Raw genomic sequence first — 19,135 nt, forward strand, 5'->3', positions numbered from 1 at the left:
TTCGATCTCCCCCCTTACTCTACTTTTCCTTATCCAATCAGGAACTAAATAGAACTTCTACCACCAAGGTGATGTTTTCCCCCTTACCTGGAATTCAAACATCCTAATCAGAGGGAAAGGAAAAAGGCAACTAGTCTACTGCACTCCACCCCAGAATGCAGGAGTCTGCATTTATATAACAGTTTTGCTGAGCCAGGTACTGTGCAGGATTCTGGAGAATTGCCATGTAAGAAACCCAGCCCAGCAATATCATAAAAGAGTTTTGCTAAAAGAGCTGTGAGAGCAGAGAAGAGGCAGTTCTGGAGACATTTTTGGGTTGGGTGTCCATGAAGAGGCAAAAATTCATCTATTTGTTCCCTCCTGAAGTGCCCTATTCTGTTTTTAATAATTTTAATGATGAGAAACTTAGTTGTAATACTATTAGCTACTAGCTGGGAATTTTGTTAAGTCCTTGATTAATGCTATTTAATCCTGACATCAACCCCGGAAGGTGGAATTGCTATTTCCATTTTGCAGAAAAGTCTCAGAGGCTGTGTAACCCGTCCAATGTCATTCAGCAAGAAAGTGTTGGAATCAAGATTTGATGTTATTTCTAACTCCAAAACCATATTTCTGCCTGCATAAAATGCTGTTATCCCCAGTTCCTCATACTGAGCTGAATTCTGCTTCCCCATGTAAATGCCACCTATTTCCTTACTTCTGGCTTCTGTAGCAGCACACAGTTCTCTTCTGTTAACCTAATTCCTCTTTCATATTGTACTTCTAGTATTGAAATTCCACCTTCATGTTCCTTAAGTTCCTTCATGTTCTCTTTTCTAAGCTAAATGTCACCATTTTCTTAAACTGTATATCATAGAACAACAGTTTCAGATCTAGCACATCTAGTTTGTTAAATTCTGCCTCTTATAAGCATATTTCAAAGTAGAGGGAGCCATCATGGCCCTGGTGCTCTACATCATTCTTGAATTAAGTGAGTCAAAGGTCACCTTCTCTTTTTAGGTAGCAGAGCGACACCGGTTTATGCTAATCTTCAATCAACTAAGAGCTCTCTTGTTAATCATCTGTTCTGGAATTCTGCCAGGGATGGATGTCAAACTCTCAAGCCTCCAAGTTTCTGCACTAACAAAATCTTTTTTGAAAGTCTTTTGGGATTAAATGGATTTAGTTCTTTTCTCTTCCCATAAGAATGATGACATTTTAAACTATTCAGACCTTCAGGGTTTCTTTTCTTTCTAAGGGTAATGGCAACTCAGTCATAATGATCTTGCTCAAGACAACATTCGAAGTGACATTGCTCATGCCTAACAGGAAATATGTCTGTCATATGAAGTTTCCAAAATCACAGGAATTAGGGGAAAGGAGGAAGTGTGATGTTGCAAAAAAGAACAAGGACTTGGTATCAGGCTGAACTGGATTCAATTCTGTCTCTATTATTTGCCTGCTGTGTAACTTTGGACAAGCCGCTTAACTTCTTGAGCCTCAGCAGCTTCCATGAAAATCTAAAATATGAAAGTATTATTTAAGACCTAACATGCAGCATTTCTGTAGGATTAACAGTAATGTGTAAAGGGAATGGCACATAGCTGGCCCTCAGTACACAGTAGTTATTTTAAGTACAGTAGATAGCTGCTTCTGAAATGTGATTTAAGGAGTGGAGGAAGTACAGGACTTATAAAATATTTTCCTCTGCACTGTCTGAAATTCTTTGTTTAATTTTTTCCACAATTTAAAAAATTATGGTAAAATATATAAAACATTAAAAAAAATTAGATACATTCATAATGTTGTGCAACCATTGCCACCATCCATCTCCATAACTTTTTTCATCGTGTAAAACTGAAACTATACCCATTAAACAATAACTCCTCATTCCTCCCTTCCTCCAGGCCCTGGCAATCACTATTCTGCTTTCTGTCTCATGATTTTGACTACTCTAAGTACTCATATAAGTGGAATCATACAGTATTTGTCTTTTTGTGATGGGGTTATTTCATAAGCATAATGTTCTCAAGATTCATATGGACATATGGTATAGCATACGTCAAAATTTCCTCCTTTTTAAGGCTGAAGAATGTCCCATTTAAAAAAATAATAAATTTATTTATTTTATTTTTGGCTGCGTTGGGTCTTCATTGCTGTACATGGGCTTTCTCTAGTTGCGGCGAGTAGGGCTATTCTTCGTTGCAGTGCACAGGCTTCTCATTGCACTGCCTTCTCTCGTGGAGCACGGGCTCTAGGCGCGCGGGCTTCAGTAGTTGTGGCTTGTGGGCTCTAGAGCACAGGCTCAGTAGTTGTGGCGCACGGGCTTAGTTGCTCCGCGGCACGTGGGATCTTCCCGCACCAGGGCTTGAACCCGTGTCCCCTGCATTGACAGGCGGATTCTTAACCACTGTGCCACCAGGGAAGCCCCCACCGTTTGTATATATCAAATTTTGCTTATCCATTCATCTGTTCTTAGGCACTTGGGTTGCTTCCAGGTTTTAGGTAAACATGGGTGTACAAATATCTCTTCCAGACCCTGCTTTCAATTATTTTGGTTATACACCCAGAAGTGCAATTGCTGGATCATTGGTAATTCTATTTTTAATTTTTTGAGGAAATCCATAGTTCTCCAGTGGCTGCACCATTTTACATTCCCACCAACTGTGCACAACAGTTCCAATTTCTCCATACCCTCACACGTTTGTTGTCTTGTTTTTTGTTTTGTTTGATAGCAGCCATCCTAATGGGTATGAGATTCTTTGTTTCATTTTGACTACTACTTGAGATTCTATTGTTAAAGATTTTTATTCATTTGGGGTTAACAAGCATTCTCTTTTAAAAGGCAAATATACTTAAGAGCGATCTGTCTCTCTTACCTCCCCTGGTCAGTCTGATTCTCATGTGACTTCCAGGTAGTAACTGAACTCTAATTACCTATACTTCTCAAATCATGCACCCATAGCCCTGACATTGATTGGTTTTTCTCACGTGAGTGAAGGGATCACTGCTTGGAGTGCTGTGATTTGCTAGCATTTCAAGTGCAACAAAGATGGGCCCCATTATCAAGTATTAGAAATTAATGTTGTGGGGCTTCCCTGGTGGCGCAGTGGTTGAGAGTCTGCCTGCCAATGCAGGGGACACGGGTTCGAGCCCTAGTCTGGGAAGATCCCACATGCCGCAGAGCAGCTAGGCCCGTGAGCCACAATTACTGAGCCTGTGCGTCTGGAGCCTGTGCTCCACAACAAGAGAGGCCGCGACAGTGAGAGGCCTGCGCACCGCAATGAGGAGTGGCCCCCACTTGCCACAACTAGAGAAAGCCCTCACACAGAAACGAAGACCCAACACAGCCATAAATAAAATAAATAAATAAATAAAATTAAAAAAAAAAAAAAAAAAGAAAAGAAATTAATGTTGAAAAAATGAGCCAGAGATGGGGCACTGCCTATTTGTGAAACCTATATTTCATTAAAGTTATTTAATGAATTTATTTTAAAACACTTATTGAGTCAAGCTCCAGCAGATCAGGGTACTTTCCTATTTGGCTCACTGCTTTACTTTTAATGCCTAAAATAGTGCCTAGACCGTAGAAAGGGCTCAATAAATGTTTGTTGAATGGGTGGATATATTCTACAGATATATTCTGTGGTTCTCCAAGTATAGTCCACACACTCTGGGAGTGCCTAAGTTGGCTTCAGGGAGTCTGCATGGTCAAAACTATTTTCATAATGATATTAAGACATTATTTGCTCTTTTTCATTGTGTTGGTATTTTCACTGATTGTGTAAAAGTGGATGAAACTTCTGGCATATTAGGATGAATCAAGGCAGTGTGGCACCAACTTGTACTATACTTGTTGGTTTTTTTTTAAAATTAATTAATTAATTTATTTTTGGCTGTGTTGGGTCTTCATTGCTGCGCAGGCTTTCTCTAGTTGTGGTGAGCAGGGGCTACTCTTCGCTGCGGTGTGCAGGCTCCTCATTGTGGTGGCTTCTTTCGTGGTGGAGCACAGGCTCTAGGCGCGCGGGCTTCAGTAGTTGCAGCACGCGGGCTCAGTAGTTGTGGCTCGCGGGCTCTAGAGTGCAGGCTTTTAGTAGTTGTGGTGCACAGGCTTAGTTGCTCTGTGGTATGTGGGATCTTCCGGGACCATGGCTCGAACCTGTGTCCCGTGTGTTAGCAGGCAGATTCTTAACAACTGTGCCACCAGGGAAGTCCCTGTACTTGTATTCTTCACTGCCACACCTAGGCAGTAAAAGAATTAAGAAGCCACTTTCACTTAAGACTGTCCTTTTTTAAAAAAATTAGTTGATTAATTAATTTGGTTGTGCCAGGTTTTAGTTGCGGCAGGCAGGCTCCTTAGTTGCAGCACGTGGGCACCTTAGTTGTGGCAGTCAGTCTCCTTAGTTGTGGCATGCAAACTCTTAGTTGTGGCATGCATGTGGTATCTAATTCCCTGACCAGGGATCGAACCCAGGGCCCCTGCATTGGGAGCACGGAGTCTTATCCACTGCACCACCAGGGAAGTCCCACTTAAGACTATCCTTGATGAAGCAGTACAAATGATTAGTTTTATGAAATCTTTCTCCTAGAGTATGTGTCTTTTAATGTTCTATATGATGAAATGTGACATGTACATAAAGCACTTCTGCGAATTACTGAAGTACACAGTTGTGTAATTGTCTGAGATGTATGAATTGAACTAGCTGCTTTTTTTCATAGAATACCATTTTGTGGGAAAGAATGACAAAAACTATGGTTATTCGACTTGGGTATTTGAATGAAATGAAACTGTCACTTTAAGGAAAAGAAAGTATTTCTGCCAATGATAAAATTTGAGCTTTCAAGCAAAAATTAGAATTTTAGAATATGTGCTGAAGGGGAGCAGAATATGCCACCCCTAAATATGGTACTTTGGCATGTGGATTATTTCGAGCTGAAGGCAGTAACACCCAGCAGACTTAGGAAAAACTTTTACCTGTCCCTAACTACCTAATAGAATTTAGATACAGGGTCTGTATCAGAAAAAGAGCTACGACCAGGGATAACTTTTTTATCTGAAAGACTTACAAGCATGGTTGGGCAAACTTCTAATTACCAAATATCTGCTCTTCTTCTAGTCCTGTGAATTGCCCTCCCCCTTTTGAAGCCCCAGGCCCCTATCCCAGTCTTCAGCTCAGGATGGCATATAAGTCTCAATTGCCTAACTTGCCCTTGGGTCTCATTTTTATGGAGCTCCCCTAAGTACAAAATTGTATTTTCTCCTGTTAATTTATCTTACTTCAATTTAATTAGCGGACCAGCTAAAGAACCTAGAAAAGAAGGGAAAACTTTTCTGATCCTACAGGAAAATGTGGTATCCACCAGTGAGTTTGACGGCTTCACAAGAGGGATGAGATCAGTGATGATTTTAATAAATGTGATTTTTAAAATACTGAATAGGGACTTCCCTGGTGGTCCAGTGGCTAAGACTCCATGCTCCCAATGCAGGGGGCCTGGGCTCGATCCCTGGTCAGGGAAATAGATCCCGCATGCCACAACTAAAGATCCTCCACGTGGCAACGGAAGATCCCCCATGCCGCAACTAAGACCCGACGCAGCCAAATAAATAAATATTTTTTTAAAAAAGAATCTATCATTTCTGGAGTTTTGCTAGTATCAAATAAGATTATCCAGAGGCCCTGCTTGGGTCAGCACTGAGCTGCTTTGCTTTAAAGTGGCTCAAGTAGCTCTCGCAGCTCTGGCCATCAAAACGCACTTTTGCCTAGCCATAGCATCTTGCTGTGTCTCCGCTGATGGTCGAGAATTAAGCGCTCCCCCGTGTCACGATGGAAGAAGTGAGGAAGACCGCTGTCCAGATGCAAAGCCCTATCAAGACTGAATGGAATTCCTGCTGTGTCCTTTTCACCTATTTCCAAGGGGACATTAGCAGCTAGCAGCGTAGTGGACGAACACGTCTCCAGAGCTCTGGGCAATGTCAAGAGCCCACAGGGACTGAGCTCTTCCAGCCAGAGTGGAGATGCGATCCTGAGGAATGTTAAGGAAATCTATTTCCCCCTTGATGGTGGACCTGCCAGTACCAGCCTTGCAGTTGAAAAAAGCCAGCCTCCAGAGAGAAGAAAAGATCTGTTCTTTTACTGAAAACTTCGGTGTGAGGAAGGGAATTCTTTTTTCCAAACCTGCTTATGGTTTTCTACTGTGAATCTATAGGGTCTAGAGACATCTCTTTCTGCCATGAAAGAGCGCTGAGTCCAGAGCAAGTTTCTGTTCTCCCTGAAATTCTATACTTCTCTTCCTTGGCACCTATGCCCCGCAGCAGGGTTTGTTTGTTTGTTTTTTTACAAATTTTTTATTTTATTTATTTATTTATTTATATTATTTTTTGGGGCTGCATTGGGTCTTCGTTGCAGTGCACAGGCTTCTCATTGTGGTGGCTTCTCTTGTTGCGGAGCATGGACTCCAGGCGTGTGGGCTTCAGTAGTTGTGGCACTTGGGCTCCGTAGTTGTGGCTTGCAGGCTCTAGAGAGCAGGTTCAGTAGTTGTGGTGCACGGGCTTAATTGCTCCGTGGCATGTGGGATCCTCCCAGACCAGGGCTCCAACCCGTGTCCCCTGCACTGGGAGGCGGATTCTTAACCACTGCGCCACCAGGGAAGTCCCTGGTTTTTTTTAAAACTTGTTAAGTGAATCCTGAGCATATAAGATGTTTAAAAGAGCTGCTCAGGGGTGGGGAGCATAGAGGCTCACACCCCCTGCACTGACTGCCCTCCTACTTAGAAATCAGCCACCATCAGTGGGGCCTTCCACATCAAGACTGACCTTGTGGTACCCAATGGGGTTGTCCCACTCTTCCAACTGAATAGAGATTCCAGGAACAGCCTGATGCTTTCTAGCCCTAAGCAGACAATGGCCAACTTCCCTCTTGCCTCTAACAAAAGCAAAATGGAAATGGGGTGGGCAAGACCCACTGAGAGTGGCTGGAGGCTAGACACTCCCTGCATTCTCCAAGTTTGGAAGAATGCTGAAAAGGTCTCTGGCTGGCCCTAATGAATGAGATACTTTCACTCGGAAAATTTGATCCCTCAATTCCAAAAAAGTGTTCCAAATGAAATGGCTGAGCAATCTAAGAAGTAACTTGCAAGTTAGTAAACAAACTGCCCCATCCCAAGCGGGGCCTAGAGTAAGTTCTGTATCCAGAACACTTCTTCGATGAGTTTCATGACTTCCTGGCTGCCCTCCCTCTGAGGAGGAGGACGCTGGCACCCCACACCCCACAGGTGCTCATGCTCACCTGACAGCCTTCTGCAGGGGCCCACCTGACTGCCATCACCACGGAACCTTTCCTGTAGTTCTTCCACTGTTAGTAGCATCTGGGAAATAGTAACTTTCTTTTCAGCACAGAACCATTGGGGCCACCTGTGTGGATACCCACGGCATCTCACACGAATTGGAGGTGAAAGGCATGGCTGGCTCCAAGACTTGGCAGCAGGACCTTCCCTCAGATCGTTCCAGATAAAATGACAAATTTCTCCAAACTCCTTCATCTCTCCAATCTGGTAGACAGCCTGGTGTCCAGTGTGAGCTTGTACTTACCCCTGGCAACCCGGAAGCCCCTGCCATCAACGGTCCCCATGCACACCCCACTTGCTCCCATGTAACAGCTCAGAGAGTGACTAATAATATGACATTTTTGGATTAAAAAAGAAGAGTATCCACAATTATCAGAGAAGGCTAAAGATACTTCTCCATTTTCCGGCTATGTATCTGTGCGAGACCAGATTTTCTGCATTTCTTAGTCCAAAACAACAGCATAACAGAGCGAATGGGGAAGCAAATATGAGAATCCAGCTGTCCTCTATTAAGCCAAACATAAGAGATTTGCAAAATTGTAACATAATGCCACTCTACTCAATTTTTTTTTTGGAAAGTGTAGTTATATTTCATAAAACATATTATGTTCACATGTAATGGTTAATTATTAGTTTTAGGAGAATTAATAAATGTTTTTTAATTTCTCAATTTAAATTTCTAATCCGGTGAACATCCCACATAAACAAAAGCTCTTTGGGGTCCTTAATCTTTTGTAAGAATGTAAAAGGATCCTGAGAACAACACGTTTGAGAAAAGCTGCTTTGTGGTACGTGCACCTTACCTTATGAGCTAGCTCCACCTTACAGAAGAGGAAACTAAGACATAAAGATTTAAGACCAGTTTAAGGCCATATGGTCAGTGTAGTGCTGGTTATTGTACCCCGGTCTTCTAACTCCAGAGATTGTATTTGTGACTATAACTTTTTCCTTGAAATTACCTTTGCTAAAATTATCTTTAAGCAGATAGTTAAAAGACATTTCAACAACATTAAAAAAAAGTCTTCATCATAGTCAACGGATATTTCTTTCTTATTAAGTAGCTGCACGATCCTTCCTTAGGCTTGTATCGCAAGGGAAACTAGTGATTGTTGGAACGTCCTCAGTTCGGGTTTTGTTCGGACAATCTGGTTTTCGAATCTGAGTTGGCATCCCCTTGGTAACTCCGCCGGGGAACTGGCAGCTACGGGTTCCAGTTCCCCGGGGACTCTCTCCAGACTTCGCGAGGCTTCCACTCTCAGAACCCTCCCACGCTCAGCACCATCTCTGCCCTCAGACCCACTTTAGGACCTCTAGGGACGCTTCCTGGCCGCTGATTGGCTGGGCCTGACAACAATGGGAGGGACGCGGCTCCGGATTGGACGTCAGAGCCCCTTCTCCTCCCTCGCCCGCGTTCACCGAGCAGCGTCCCAAGTGAGAGGGGGATCCCGACTGCAACCAGGGCCTGGGCGGGGTCGAGCGCTCCGCCCCGGGAGCGGGGCTGCCACTAAGAGCCCGGGCCTGCGGGGGCCGGGCGTCCTGGGCACCCGGGATTGGCTTGCCGGCAACCTTCTCCCGTCGTGCACCGGGGCGCCGGCCGCTCACCCGGAAGGAGAAGCCTAGAGTCTTACTGTATGGTGGGGCATTGGCGGTGTCGCTGTGGGGAGTGGGTGCTGCTCTCAGGTGAGGGGGCGTGGGCGCTACGCTCAAGCTGCGGGCTTGAGAGTCAGCAGTGGCGCTTGGGTTGGCGACCTCGCTGGCCATCCTAGGGAACGAGCAGTCTCACCTCCCGGGATGAAGGCGGGTGCTTACTTGGGATCCAAGGAAGGAAACCCGGCTTTTCCATTTATTTTTAAAGTATAAAGCATCTTTCCTTCCCACTCCCCAAGCTTAGTAGGCAAAGGAGAATAAGGACCATGTGGCCTTTTTGCTCCTAGTTCGTTAGGAATACGGGGTGGGGGTGTGTGTGTGTGTGTGTGTGGCCGGAGTAAAAGAGTTTGGCTACATTTACCCAAACACTAGGACTAGGAGTAATGGCAGGTATTTTACGGGGACACAGAAGGCTCTTGTGCTAGATTGTGGTTGCCTTTGTTACTTAACCTGCAAGTGGAAAGACTGGCAAGTTACACATGAACAAAAGAATGGAGCAAAGAATAGTTGAGAATAGGCAGAGCTTGGTCAGACAGGGGATCTGCTTCTACCACTTGTGGGTGTTTCGGAAGGAGAGCTTTTTGAGTTGCCATCTGGCACCACAGGGCTGAAGAATGAGTAAGAAAGGATGGGAGTCTCGGTGGCTCAATATAAAAGTTATCACCTGATTTGTTTTTTTAACATGGCTCTTTAAGTAGTTTAAATGGGAGTGAAAATGGTGGAGCTAAAGCCTTGAACTGCTGCCTTGAATTGTTGAGACATAGGAAAGCTTTACAAGGAATCTACTTTGTAAACAGCAAACAGCTGGATTTTACCCGGAGATACTGGTGCTGGTACAGGTGGAGAAAGTAAAGGAAACTTCAGATATGATTGAAAGGGCCCAGGAAATGTAGCTAGCGCTGAGTGAGTTGCATAAGTAGCTGAGAGGATCACTGACTCTATCCTTAGTTGGATGACACATAGATGCATCTCCCAGATCATACTGCTAAAATTAAGAACTTCCTCCTTCCCCTCCAAGGGCAGAAATGAGCTTCATTTCCTCCTGAGGAGTGGCATCTACAGGGAGGAAGCTGATGGAGAATAGTAGTTGCTAGAAATTATTACTTGAAGTATAGGTTTTTGTGTTTGTTCCATTGTTTTTAAGGAAAGTTACAATTGAAACTTTTTTAGTGCCCTTTAAACTTAGTTTTAAGTATATAGCATCTTGGGAGGTCCTAGGGTTTTTTTTAAAGCCAGTTTATAGCTATTTGTTTCTAAGTGGTATAAGCCCCAAAGGAAAGGAGAGGAGCTTGCTTTCAGAGCCTTAGGCAAACTCTTCTTGAGCCTGAGAATGATGACCATTTAGTTACTAAATTATTGTTCTGAATTTGGCAAACCTTTCAAGGCACTGGAGATGTGTGAGCTCTACTGAGTGTGTGGATTTCCTTGTCATCATCTCTCCTATCGTTATTTTTGTGGAAAGACACTTCAGTGTATTTGACTCTGCTCCTGTGCTGGCAATTTACCAAATGCCTGAAAAGAGAAGAGAAAAAAAAATTTTGTTTAAATCTTAGGAGGTTGATTGTTCACAGTGAGTTGGCCTGCTCTTTTTGATCACAGCCATTTGCTTACAGCCAGGATGTTATACATCAGTTGTTACGGAATTGGGATTTCCCGCCTTTCAGTTCAGGACCCCTTTGCAGTGGTGATTGCATCAGCTGAAAAATCAGAATGTCAGCAAGAATACTGTTGAAGATGGCATTGCAATCACAAAATTTCCAGTTTGCTCGACTGTGTAGCCCAATTTTGTCCTATATCATGCAGCTTCATCTCTGCGTGCAGTGTCTGTGTGTGAAGAGACCTTCTGGTGTACTGAAAAAGACTGGAAAAGCTGTGTGCTCTGCTAATTTTATGGTGTAAATGAGTTCCCCTTCTCTTGAAATGTTAGCCGTGTTAGCACAACATAAAGTAGAAGGAAACTCATTACACACTCTTCTAATGGTAAGGCAGAACTAATAAGAGAATGTGTTTAAAATTAATTGTGGGACTGTAAAAATGAGTGGGTGTGTGAATGGGCATGGGGAGAGGAGAGGGAGAGCTCAGAGATAGTCTTGTTTTCCCAGGAGCCAGCCTGGATCATTTGTTGGCAGTACATATTGGCTGAACTCAGTTTTCATTTCAAGGTAAATTGGAAAGGGATATTAAACCTTATTGTTCCACTCTTGAGAGGAGAATGGGGTGGAGGCGGCAGCCAGAGTGGATGCTGTTGGAGTGGTTCTAGGAGTAAAAAGATCAGTGCTGTATTTTAACAGAAGGTGACATCATGGGCCCCTTTGGACTTGAGTAATCCTGTGCTGCAGCCTTCATGGTCCCCTTGTTGGAGTGGGCGATGTCGCTGCACATGTAAACTGCCACACTGGGGGAAATCAGTGGCTTAGGCTTTAATGAATCTTTGCAAAGGAGTGGAAAACATCCTGAGTCGACCTGTGCAGCTGTGGGGTGCTTGGGCAGTGGTATAAACTGCATGTCGAGAGAGGAAATGATCAGAACCATTGGCTTGGGTTCTGGAGATGGGATTAGATAAGGGAAGGTCACAACTGGGCAACCCACTCAGGTGCCCCCGGAACTCCCCAACTCTGAGATCTGCCTCTGGGGCGGTGACTGTGCTTAGCAAGACAAAGAGAGACTTAGGAGCAAAGGCGTTTGTGGGGTTTTGGTTGTCTCTAAACAGCTGGGAGGGGGCAATGTTAGGCTCACTTAGAGCTGTGCTGTGTGTGCCCATGGACACTGCTGTGCCTGCAGTTCTCAGGCAGAAAGGTTTTATGACTCAGCCTGCCTGTTCTGGCTGCCTGAGGCGACAGTGTGTAGACCTGAACATGTTTTCGCTAGATGTGGCCTGGTTCAGGGTCCCCGCCATGGTCTGAGAAGGGAGGCAAATCCCCCAGGGCTTTTAGCTTGGCACCTAGCTCATGTAGCGGAATTGTTTTGCTTCCTCTTAAGTTTTACACAAGAATAAAAAAGTTGCCTGGATTTCCCCAGGGGGGTGTCGATTAAAAATTTTCAGGGTTTTGCCCTGGCCAAGAGAGATAAGAGTAGACGTATACTAACAGTGATTGATCCTGTGTCTTCTGTCCCTCATCAGATGTTTTCTTCCAATGGGCTTTTGGTGTAGAATGTTGGAGAACCAAGAGCAGGAGGTAAGCATGTGGTCCCCGGGGAACAGGTGGGTAAAAGTTTGAGGGGATTTGGGAGATTCAGATATTGCTTGGTAGTGTTCTTCTGAGAGTAATACTTTGGTGGTTCTGATGAGCTCAAGGTCAAGCCAGGAGAGGGAAATCAGTAGTAAAGGCATTACTGGGAAATGAGGTTCCATTTTCACTAACTTCCATTCGTTGGAATGTACTAGAATGTAAGCTTCATAAGGACAAGGATTTTTGTCTCTTGTTCTTGTTCTACCCCAGTGCCTTAGCACAGTGCCTGCCACATACAGGGTGGTCAATAAATATTTGCCGAATTGAATGAATAAATGAACAAATGAATGAATGAAAGTTGGTGTTGAGTGGAAAAATCTGGCAACCTGTGTGTCGAGGCCGCCTTACTGTGTGGCTGAGCTGAAGCTAAAGGAGCCTTTCTTCCCTCCAGGAGGTGATCACCGTGCGTGTTCAGGACCCCCGCGTGCAGAATGAGGGCTCCTGGAATTCTTACGTGGATTATAAGATATTCCTTCACGTAAGTGCATCCGATTTTGATATTGGGGTCAACACCCTCCAGGGCTGAGGGCCAGTCTTGAGGCAGAATCTGTTTATGGATGTTTTGACAGAAGTAAAGGAGGGAGGAGAGGAAAGAGAGCCTGGGGTTTGCCTGTGAGTTGTTTTCAGGCTGCCTGGTGGCACCTTGCTCTGCTTGGAGCCCTCGATCAGGACTGTGGCCTGGTGGCTTGGGTCCTTAGTGAGAGTGACGATGGGGAGTTCATGTGAACTTGGGCTTTTCCCACTAAAGCCTTTTCATGTGCTGCCTCCTGTAGACCAACAGCAAGGCTTTTACTGCTAAGACATCCTGTGTGCGTCGCCGCTACCGAGAGTTTGTGTGGCTGAGAAAGCAGCTACAGAGAAACGCTGGTTTAGTGTGAGTTTGCTCTTGTTTTCTTCTTGTGTCTGAGACTGGCTTTTCAGATGCTTACTTGGCAATTGGAATTTACAATGAAAAAAACTTGGCAACTTGCCAGGTACTAAGGACATTGAGAAATGTATTCTTAAATTATGTTTTCAAGTCAGTGAAAAAAGTAAGACAGCTTTCTTATTTCTAATATTTTGACCTAACAAAGCCAAATAAATCTGAAAAATATTTTTCTTTTTTAACATGCATAGGGCTAAATAGTCTAGGGCTAAAGAAAGGTACTGCTGGCTTTTTAAGTGTGCTGCACTGGTTATGAGAAGCTTTTTAGCCTCTGGAATAATTTGACAGGTGGTGTTCCCATCCATTTGATATATAAAAAATTGTGATTTTTTTTTTTTTCCTTTTTGTGTAGAGACCTCTATCCAGAGTTATAACAGACTGAGAGCCTTAGGAAAAGCAGTATTGTTCACTCCTCACCTGCGTACTTCAAATAAGTCCTAAAACTTGAGACAGTTTAGGACAGTGATTCCACCACAGTGTGGTCACTGAATGCTCTGGTGACCCTGTTGATGACGTAGCCAGTTAGTTAACATGTGGGACTGATGAGGCCATTATCATGGGTCAGGCCCTAATAAGTTAGTTGGAACTTTCTTTGAACAGACCCTGCATCTTCTAGTCTGGCCTGCCATTTTTAATTAATTTATTTAATTAATTAATTTATTTGCTGTATTGGGTCTTCGTTTCCGTGCGAGGGCTTTCTCTAGTTGCGGCAAGCGGGGGCCACTCTTTATCGCGGTGCACGGGCCTATCACTATCGCGGCCTCTCTTGTTGAGCACAGGCTCCAGACGCGCAGGCTCAGTAGTTGTGGCTCACGGGCCTAGTTGCTCCACGGCATGTGGGATCTCCCCAGACCAGGGCTCGAACCCCTGTGCTCTGCATTGGCAGGCAGATTCTCAACCACTGCACCACCAGGGAAGCCCTGGCCTGCCATTTTTAAAGCATGTGCCATGCTTCACAGGAGAGGCTAGGGAGGCTTGAAGAGTTTGTGGATGATTTGCTGCAACTCGACTACTTTTAGAAAATTCCAAGCATGTGACCTTCCAGGGCTGGAGAAGGTAGTCTTAATTTACACAGAAGGACCCATCATTCTCCATGTCTCTGTGTCCAAGTTTCTTCCTTTTTCAGTAATAGGTGATGGTGGGAATGGGCTTTGTAAACAGTGTAATCCAGCAGCATGGAGTTTTTAAGTCATAGACTTGGTTCAAATACCAACTCTGCTGCTTACTTACTAGCTGTGTGACACGGGGAAATTTACTTAACTTCTCTGTTTCTATTTCCTTACCACTAAATTGGGGACACTAATATCTTTCTCACGGGGTTTTGGGGAGTGTTAAACGAAGTAAGGTTAAATTAAAACATTTACAGGGCTTCCCTGGTGGCGCAGTGGTTGAGAATCTGCCTGCTAATGCAGGAGACACGGGTTCGAGCCCTGGTCTGGGAGGATCCCACATGCCGCGGAGCGGCTGGGCCCGTGAGCCACGGCTGCTGAGCCTGCGCTTCTGGAGCCTGTGCCCCGCGACGGGAGGGGCCGCGATAGTGAAAGGCCCGCGCACCGCGATGAAGAGTGGCCCCCACTTGCCGCAACTGGAGAAAGCCCTCGCACGAACCAAAGACCCAGCACAGCCAAAAATAAATAAATAAATAAATAAAAAAAAAAAAAAAAAAAAACATTTACAGTACCTGACACACGCATGCAGTCAGTCGGTGTTAGTCTCCTTCCCCTGCCACCTTATTAAATGCTGTTTGTATTGATTTGCGCCTCTTTTTAGGGGATTTCCTTGATCGGGGACTGGAATGACTGTCTTGGATGTTACTTATCTTGGGCGTGTTACATTATGTGATCCCACAGGCCTGTACCTGAACTTCCTGGGAAGTCAACCTTCTTTGGCAGCTCAGATGAATTCATTGAGAAGCGACGACAAGGTCTGCAGCACTTTCTCGAAAAGTGAGTGGACTTGGCGGGCTAGCACTTGCCTCCTGGGGAGGGGCTGGGGGGTGAGGTGTGTGTGCCGGGCAGGATGGCCCCTGTGAACATACAGGCACATTTGTGTCAGATGCCTTTCTTGCACCCTTGTGCCTTCAGTGCTCACTCAAGCCACAAGGCCTTCAGAGGATGGGCTGGGGAGAGCCACTGCTCGGGGTGATGCTCTGTGTTGCCCTACCTGTGTTTGCCCCAGGGTCCTGCAGAGTGTGGTCCTCCTGTCAGACAGCCAGTTACACCTCTTCCTGCAAAGCCAGCTCTCGGTGCCTGAGATAGAAGCCTGTGTCCAGGGCCGAAGCCCCATGTCCGTTTCCGATGCCATTCTTCGCTATGCTATGTCAAACTGTGGCTGGGCCCAGGAAGAGAGGCGGGGCTCCTCTCACCTGGCTAAAGGAGACCAGCCTAAGAGGTAACTGAAGTGCTCTATTTTGAGACACCAGTGGCTAGGATTATTGTAACCTGGGCCAGTGACGTGTCCATTGGTAGGGAAAGCAGTAAGGTCACAGCGTCGGTGGCCTTTCAGAAGGGCCTCGGCCTCCTTGTGCATGGTTCTTTCATTCCATGCACAAAGGTCTTGTGTCTTTACTAACGCGTCCCTGGGGAGCGTGCTCTCCTATTGGAACCTGAGGAGAAAGAAGAGAAGGCTTTCTTATTTGTTTTGTTCTCTATCCTCTCCCCCAACCCCCGTTTTCTTTTACTTTTTTTTAAAAATAAAGTGCATTGTTATTTTTTTAATTAATTAATTAATTTTAAAAATAGCGTTAGATCTCTTTTTTTTTAATTTATTAAATTTATTTATTTTTGGCTGCGTTGGGTCTTTGTTGCTGTGCACGGGCTTTCTCTAGTTGCGGCGAGCGGGGGCTACTCTTCGTTGCGGTGCGCTGGCTTCTCATTGCGGTGGCTTCTCTTATTGCGGAGCATGGGCTCTAGGCGTGCGGACTTCAGTAGTTGTGGCATGCGGGCTCAGTAGTTGTGGCTTGTGGGCTCTAGAGCGCAGGCTCAGTAGTTGTGGCACACGGGCTTCGTTGCTCCGTGGCATGTGGGATCTTCCTGGACCAGGGCTCGATCCCATGTCCCCTGCATTGGCAGGTGGATTCTTAGCCACTGTGCCACCAGGGAAGCTCTAAGTTAATTTATTTTATTTATTTATTTTTGGCTGTGTTGGGTCTTCATTACTGTGTGGGCTTTCTCTAGTTGCAGCGAGCAGGGGCTACTCTTCTTTGCAGTGCGCGGGCTTCTCACTGTGGTGGCTTCTTTTATCGTGGAGCATGGGCTTTAGGCGCACAGGCTTCAGTAGTTGTGGCGCGTGGGCTGTGGAGTGCAGGCCTAGTAGTTGTGGCACACGGGCTTGGTTGCTCCACGACATGTGGGATCTTCCCAGACCAGGTCTCGAACCCGTGTCTCCTGCATTGGCAGGCGGATTTTTAACCACTGCGCCACCAGGGAAGTCCCCCATTTTCTTTCTTTCTTTCTTTTTTTAAAAATTAATTTTTTTTTTAAATTTATTTTTTGTTTTTGGCTGCGTTGGGTCTTGCTGTGCGCGGGCTTTCTCTAGTTGCAGCGAGCGGGGACTACTCTTCGTTGCAGTGCGCGGGCTTCTCATTGCAGTGGCTTCTCTTGTTGCAGAGCATGGACTCTAGGCGTGTGGGCTTCAGTAGTTGTGGCACGTGGGCTCAGTAGTTGTGGCTCGCAGGCTCTAGAGCGCAGGCTCAGTAGTTGTGGTGCACGGGCTTAGTTGCTCCATGGGCTATGGGATCTTCCCGGACCAGGGCTCGAACCCGTGTCCCCTGCATTGGCAGGCGGATTCTTAACCACTGGACCACCAGGGAAGTCCCCCCCATTTTCTTTAAATAACAACTTTATTGAGATATATTTACATACATAAAGTTCACCCTTTTAGTGTACAATTCAGTAGTTTTAGTTTATTCACGAAGTTGTGCAGCCACCTATCACCACAGTCAATTCTAGAATGTTTTCATCACCCCCAAAGAAACCTTGTGCCCATTAGCTGTGACTCCCCATTTTCCCCAACCCCCAGCCCTTGGCAACCACTGTCTACTTTACGTGTCTATGGATTTGCATATTCTGGACATTTCACAGAAACGGAGTCAGTCATACAGTATGTGGTCTTTTGTGACTGACGTCTTTCATGTAGTACATTTTCACGGTGTGTCCGTGTTGTAGTGTGTATCAGCACTTAATTCCTTTCTACGGCCGAATAATATTTCTTTGTATGGATAGACCTCCTTTTGTTGTCCATTCATTTTTGTTTACCTGTTCATGCCCTTCGTTTCCCTTTCCCACTCTTTTCCAGTTGCTGCTTTCTCCCAAGATCGGGCAGGAGGAGCTCTCTCTCACCGCCTCCCGGGGAAGAAAAGGACAATTTCGAGGTGTGGGCTCCTGTTGTTGACTCTGAGGCTCCTTCCTTGGAGAGCCCCCCTCTCCCACCTCCTTCCTTTCCGTCATGCTGTGGTTTTGCAAGACCTGATGAGGGAATTTCTGCTCCTCAGCCTGTGAGGAGGGCCATGGGAGGGGACCATGCAGTGCGTTTGGATCCTGGTCAGTTGGAAACAGTTTTGGAAAAGTGAGCTCTGCTTGGAGCTCTGGGTTCTGCTCTGAGGCGGGTGAAGGAGATGTGGGCCGGGAGACTTGGTCGGGTGGGGCTGGGCCCAGGCCGGTGGTGGGGAGGCTGGGCTGCTTCGTGTCTTACCATGGCCTCTGCTCGCGTTGGTTGCGTGGAGGTCGGTGACAACTCGTAAAGCTTTTTCCATAGAAATAGACACTGTGCGGATGTTTATAAGTTGAGCACAAGGCCTAGGGGTTGTTGGTTCTGAACCAAACCCCATATTTACTCTCCTGGGAGCTGAATTTCTTTAGATGTTTGTAAACGGGCCTAGGAGCACTGTCTCAGGTGACTGGTTTTGGGGACCTGTAGGTGGCAGATTTTAAGCTGCCATATCGAATATTGTTCAACAGAAATGCTTGTGTCATTGTATTCCCACTGGCTCTATTTTTGCTGCAGCCCCTGGAGCACTTGGTTTCTGGGAGGCTGGCCTCTTGCCTACCTCCTTGCATGGACAGGGGGGTGAATATTCTCCCACCTCCTTGCTTTTCCTCCACTAATACCACTGAATGGAACGGTGCTGTGACTCCTGTCACTGGGGTTTCCTGCGCATCCCAGGACCTCGGCCTGGCTGTATGGGGCCAAGACCCATGAAATAGCTCGTGGCCATCCACGAAAGAGAAGGGTTTGGTCACAGCCATAGGAAAGGGACCGGTTCAGGGGCTTTGTTTTGGAAAGGATGCCCTGGGCTGTCACCGTCTCTCTGGTTATAAAGCGGAGATGCGTCTGTCTTCTCTGCAGGGTAAGCATGGGCTCCTTTCTTTTTTGAATCCTTTTCTTCTCCCTTAGTAACAGCTCCCTGCCCCCAGGCTTCAGCCACCGCGTGTCCCTCTGCTGTATTGCCGTATGTTCAATCCAGTGGGGTGCAGGGGCTTTGTTTCTGCCTGGAGAGAGGGCTCTGGGGATGGAGATGAGGAACAACACGCCTTCCTTCAGACAATGAGGCATTCTGCCCTCCTGCTGCCATAATTCTCTCCTCTGAGAGCCAGAGCTGGTATGAGATGAGTGCCGCTGGCATTCTGCCCTGCTCTGCCCTTGGGTTTGTGTGTGTGGTTCTTCCCCTTCTCGCCCACTCCTCCCTCCTCTGGCCATCGCACCCTGTCTCTGGGCTCTTTTACTACCAGCCTATGCTGTGGGACTGTCATGGCATTTAGTTCAGAGTTGAGGGGTTTTGGCCTGAAATAAAATTCAAGTATTTAAGACTGTTGTTGCAATTGGTGTCTAACAAGCTGTAGCAGTGGAGGAGGGAGTGAGGGCTGGCAGTAGTTACTTTCATAAATCATGAATTTATCAGCGTGGAAATAATGGTTCAGAGCCGTGCACTGCAGCTCTCCTGCATTGTGTGTGCAGCTCAAGTTCACCACTGGAGGAAGAATTGCCTTCCAAAGAGTCAGGATCCAGCTCC

At 45.9% G+C, this 19,135-nt stretch overlaps 1 protein-coding gene across 2 annotated transcripts; it reads left to right on the plus strand.

Annotated features, from left to right (window-relative positions):
* The first annotated feature begins 8,901 nt into the window (after window positions 1-8,901).
* Window positions 8,902-18,930, plus strand: SNX11 (sorting nexin 11). 2 transcript variants are annotated; one of them, XM_007176384.2, is made up of 8 exons: window positions 8,902-9,003; window positions 11,073-11,132; window positions 12,092-12,146; window positions 12,592-12,678; window positions 12,974-13,074; window positions 14,976-15,071; window positions 15,304-15,516; window positions 17,422-18,930. In XM_007176384.2, exons 3-8 carry the CDS (start codon window positions 12,105-12,107, stop codon window positions 17,693-17,695), a joined length of 813 nt encoding a protein of 270 aa, XP_007176446.1. In that variant the 5' UTR covers window positions 8,902-9,003; window positions 11,073-11,132; window positions 12,092-12,104; the 3' UTR covers window positions 17,696-18,930. The 2 variants fall into 2 exon arrangements, with proteins under 2 accessions (XP_007176446.1, XP_057392860.1); XM_057536877.1 differs by lacking the exon at window positions 11,073-11,132 and having other exon boundaries at window positions 8,909-9,003.
* Window positions 18,931-19,135: the final 205 nt, after the last annotated feature.

This window comes from Balaenoptera acutorostrata, chromosome 20 (genome assembly GCF_949987535.1).
Source record: "Balaenoptera acutorostrata chromosome 20, mBalAcu1.1, whole genome shotgun sequence".
NCBI classification, from domain to species: domain Eukaryota; kingdom Metazoa; phylum Chordata; class Mammalia; order Artiodactyla; family Balaenopteridae; genus Balaenoptera; species Balaenoptera acutorostrata.

What these genes read in the sequence shown, in the direction of transcription:
- SNX11 (XM_007176384.2), top strand. Translation starts at nt 12,105, where the DNA reads ATGGGCTTTTGGTGTAGAATGTTGGAGAACCAAGAGCAGGAG. An exon ending in ATTATAAGATATTCCTTCAC is followed by an intron (nt 12,679 to 12,973) that starts GTAAGTGCATCC and finishes TGCCTCCTGTAG; the next exon opens with ACCAACAGCAAGGCTTTTAC. An exon ending in AAAGGAGACCAGCCTAAGAG is followed by an intron (nt 15,517 to 17,421) that starts GTAACTGAAGTG and finishes ACTCTTTTCCAG; the next exon opens with TTGCTGCTTTCTCCCAAGAT.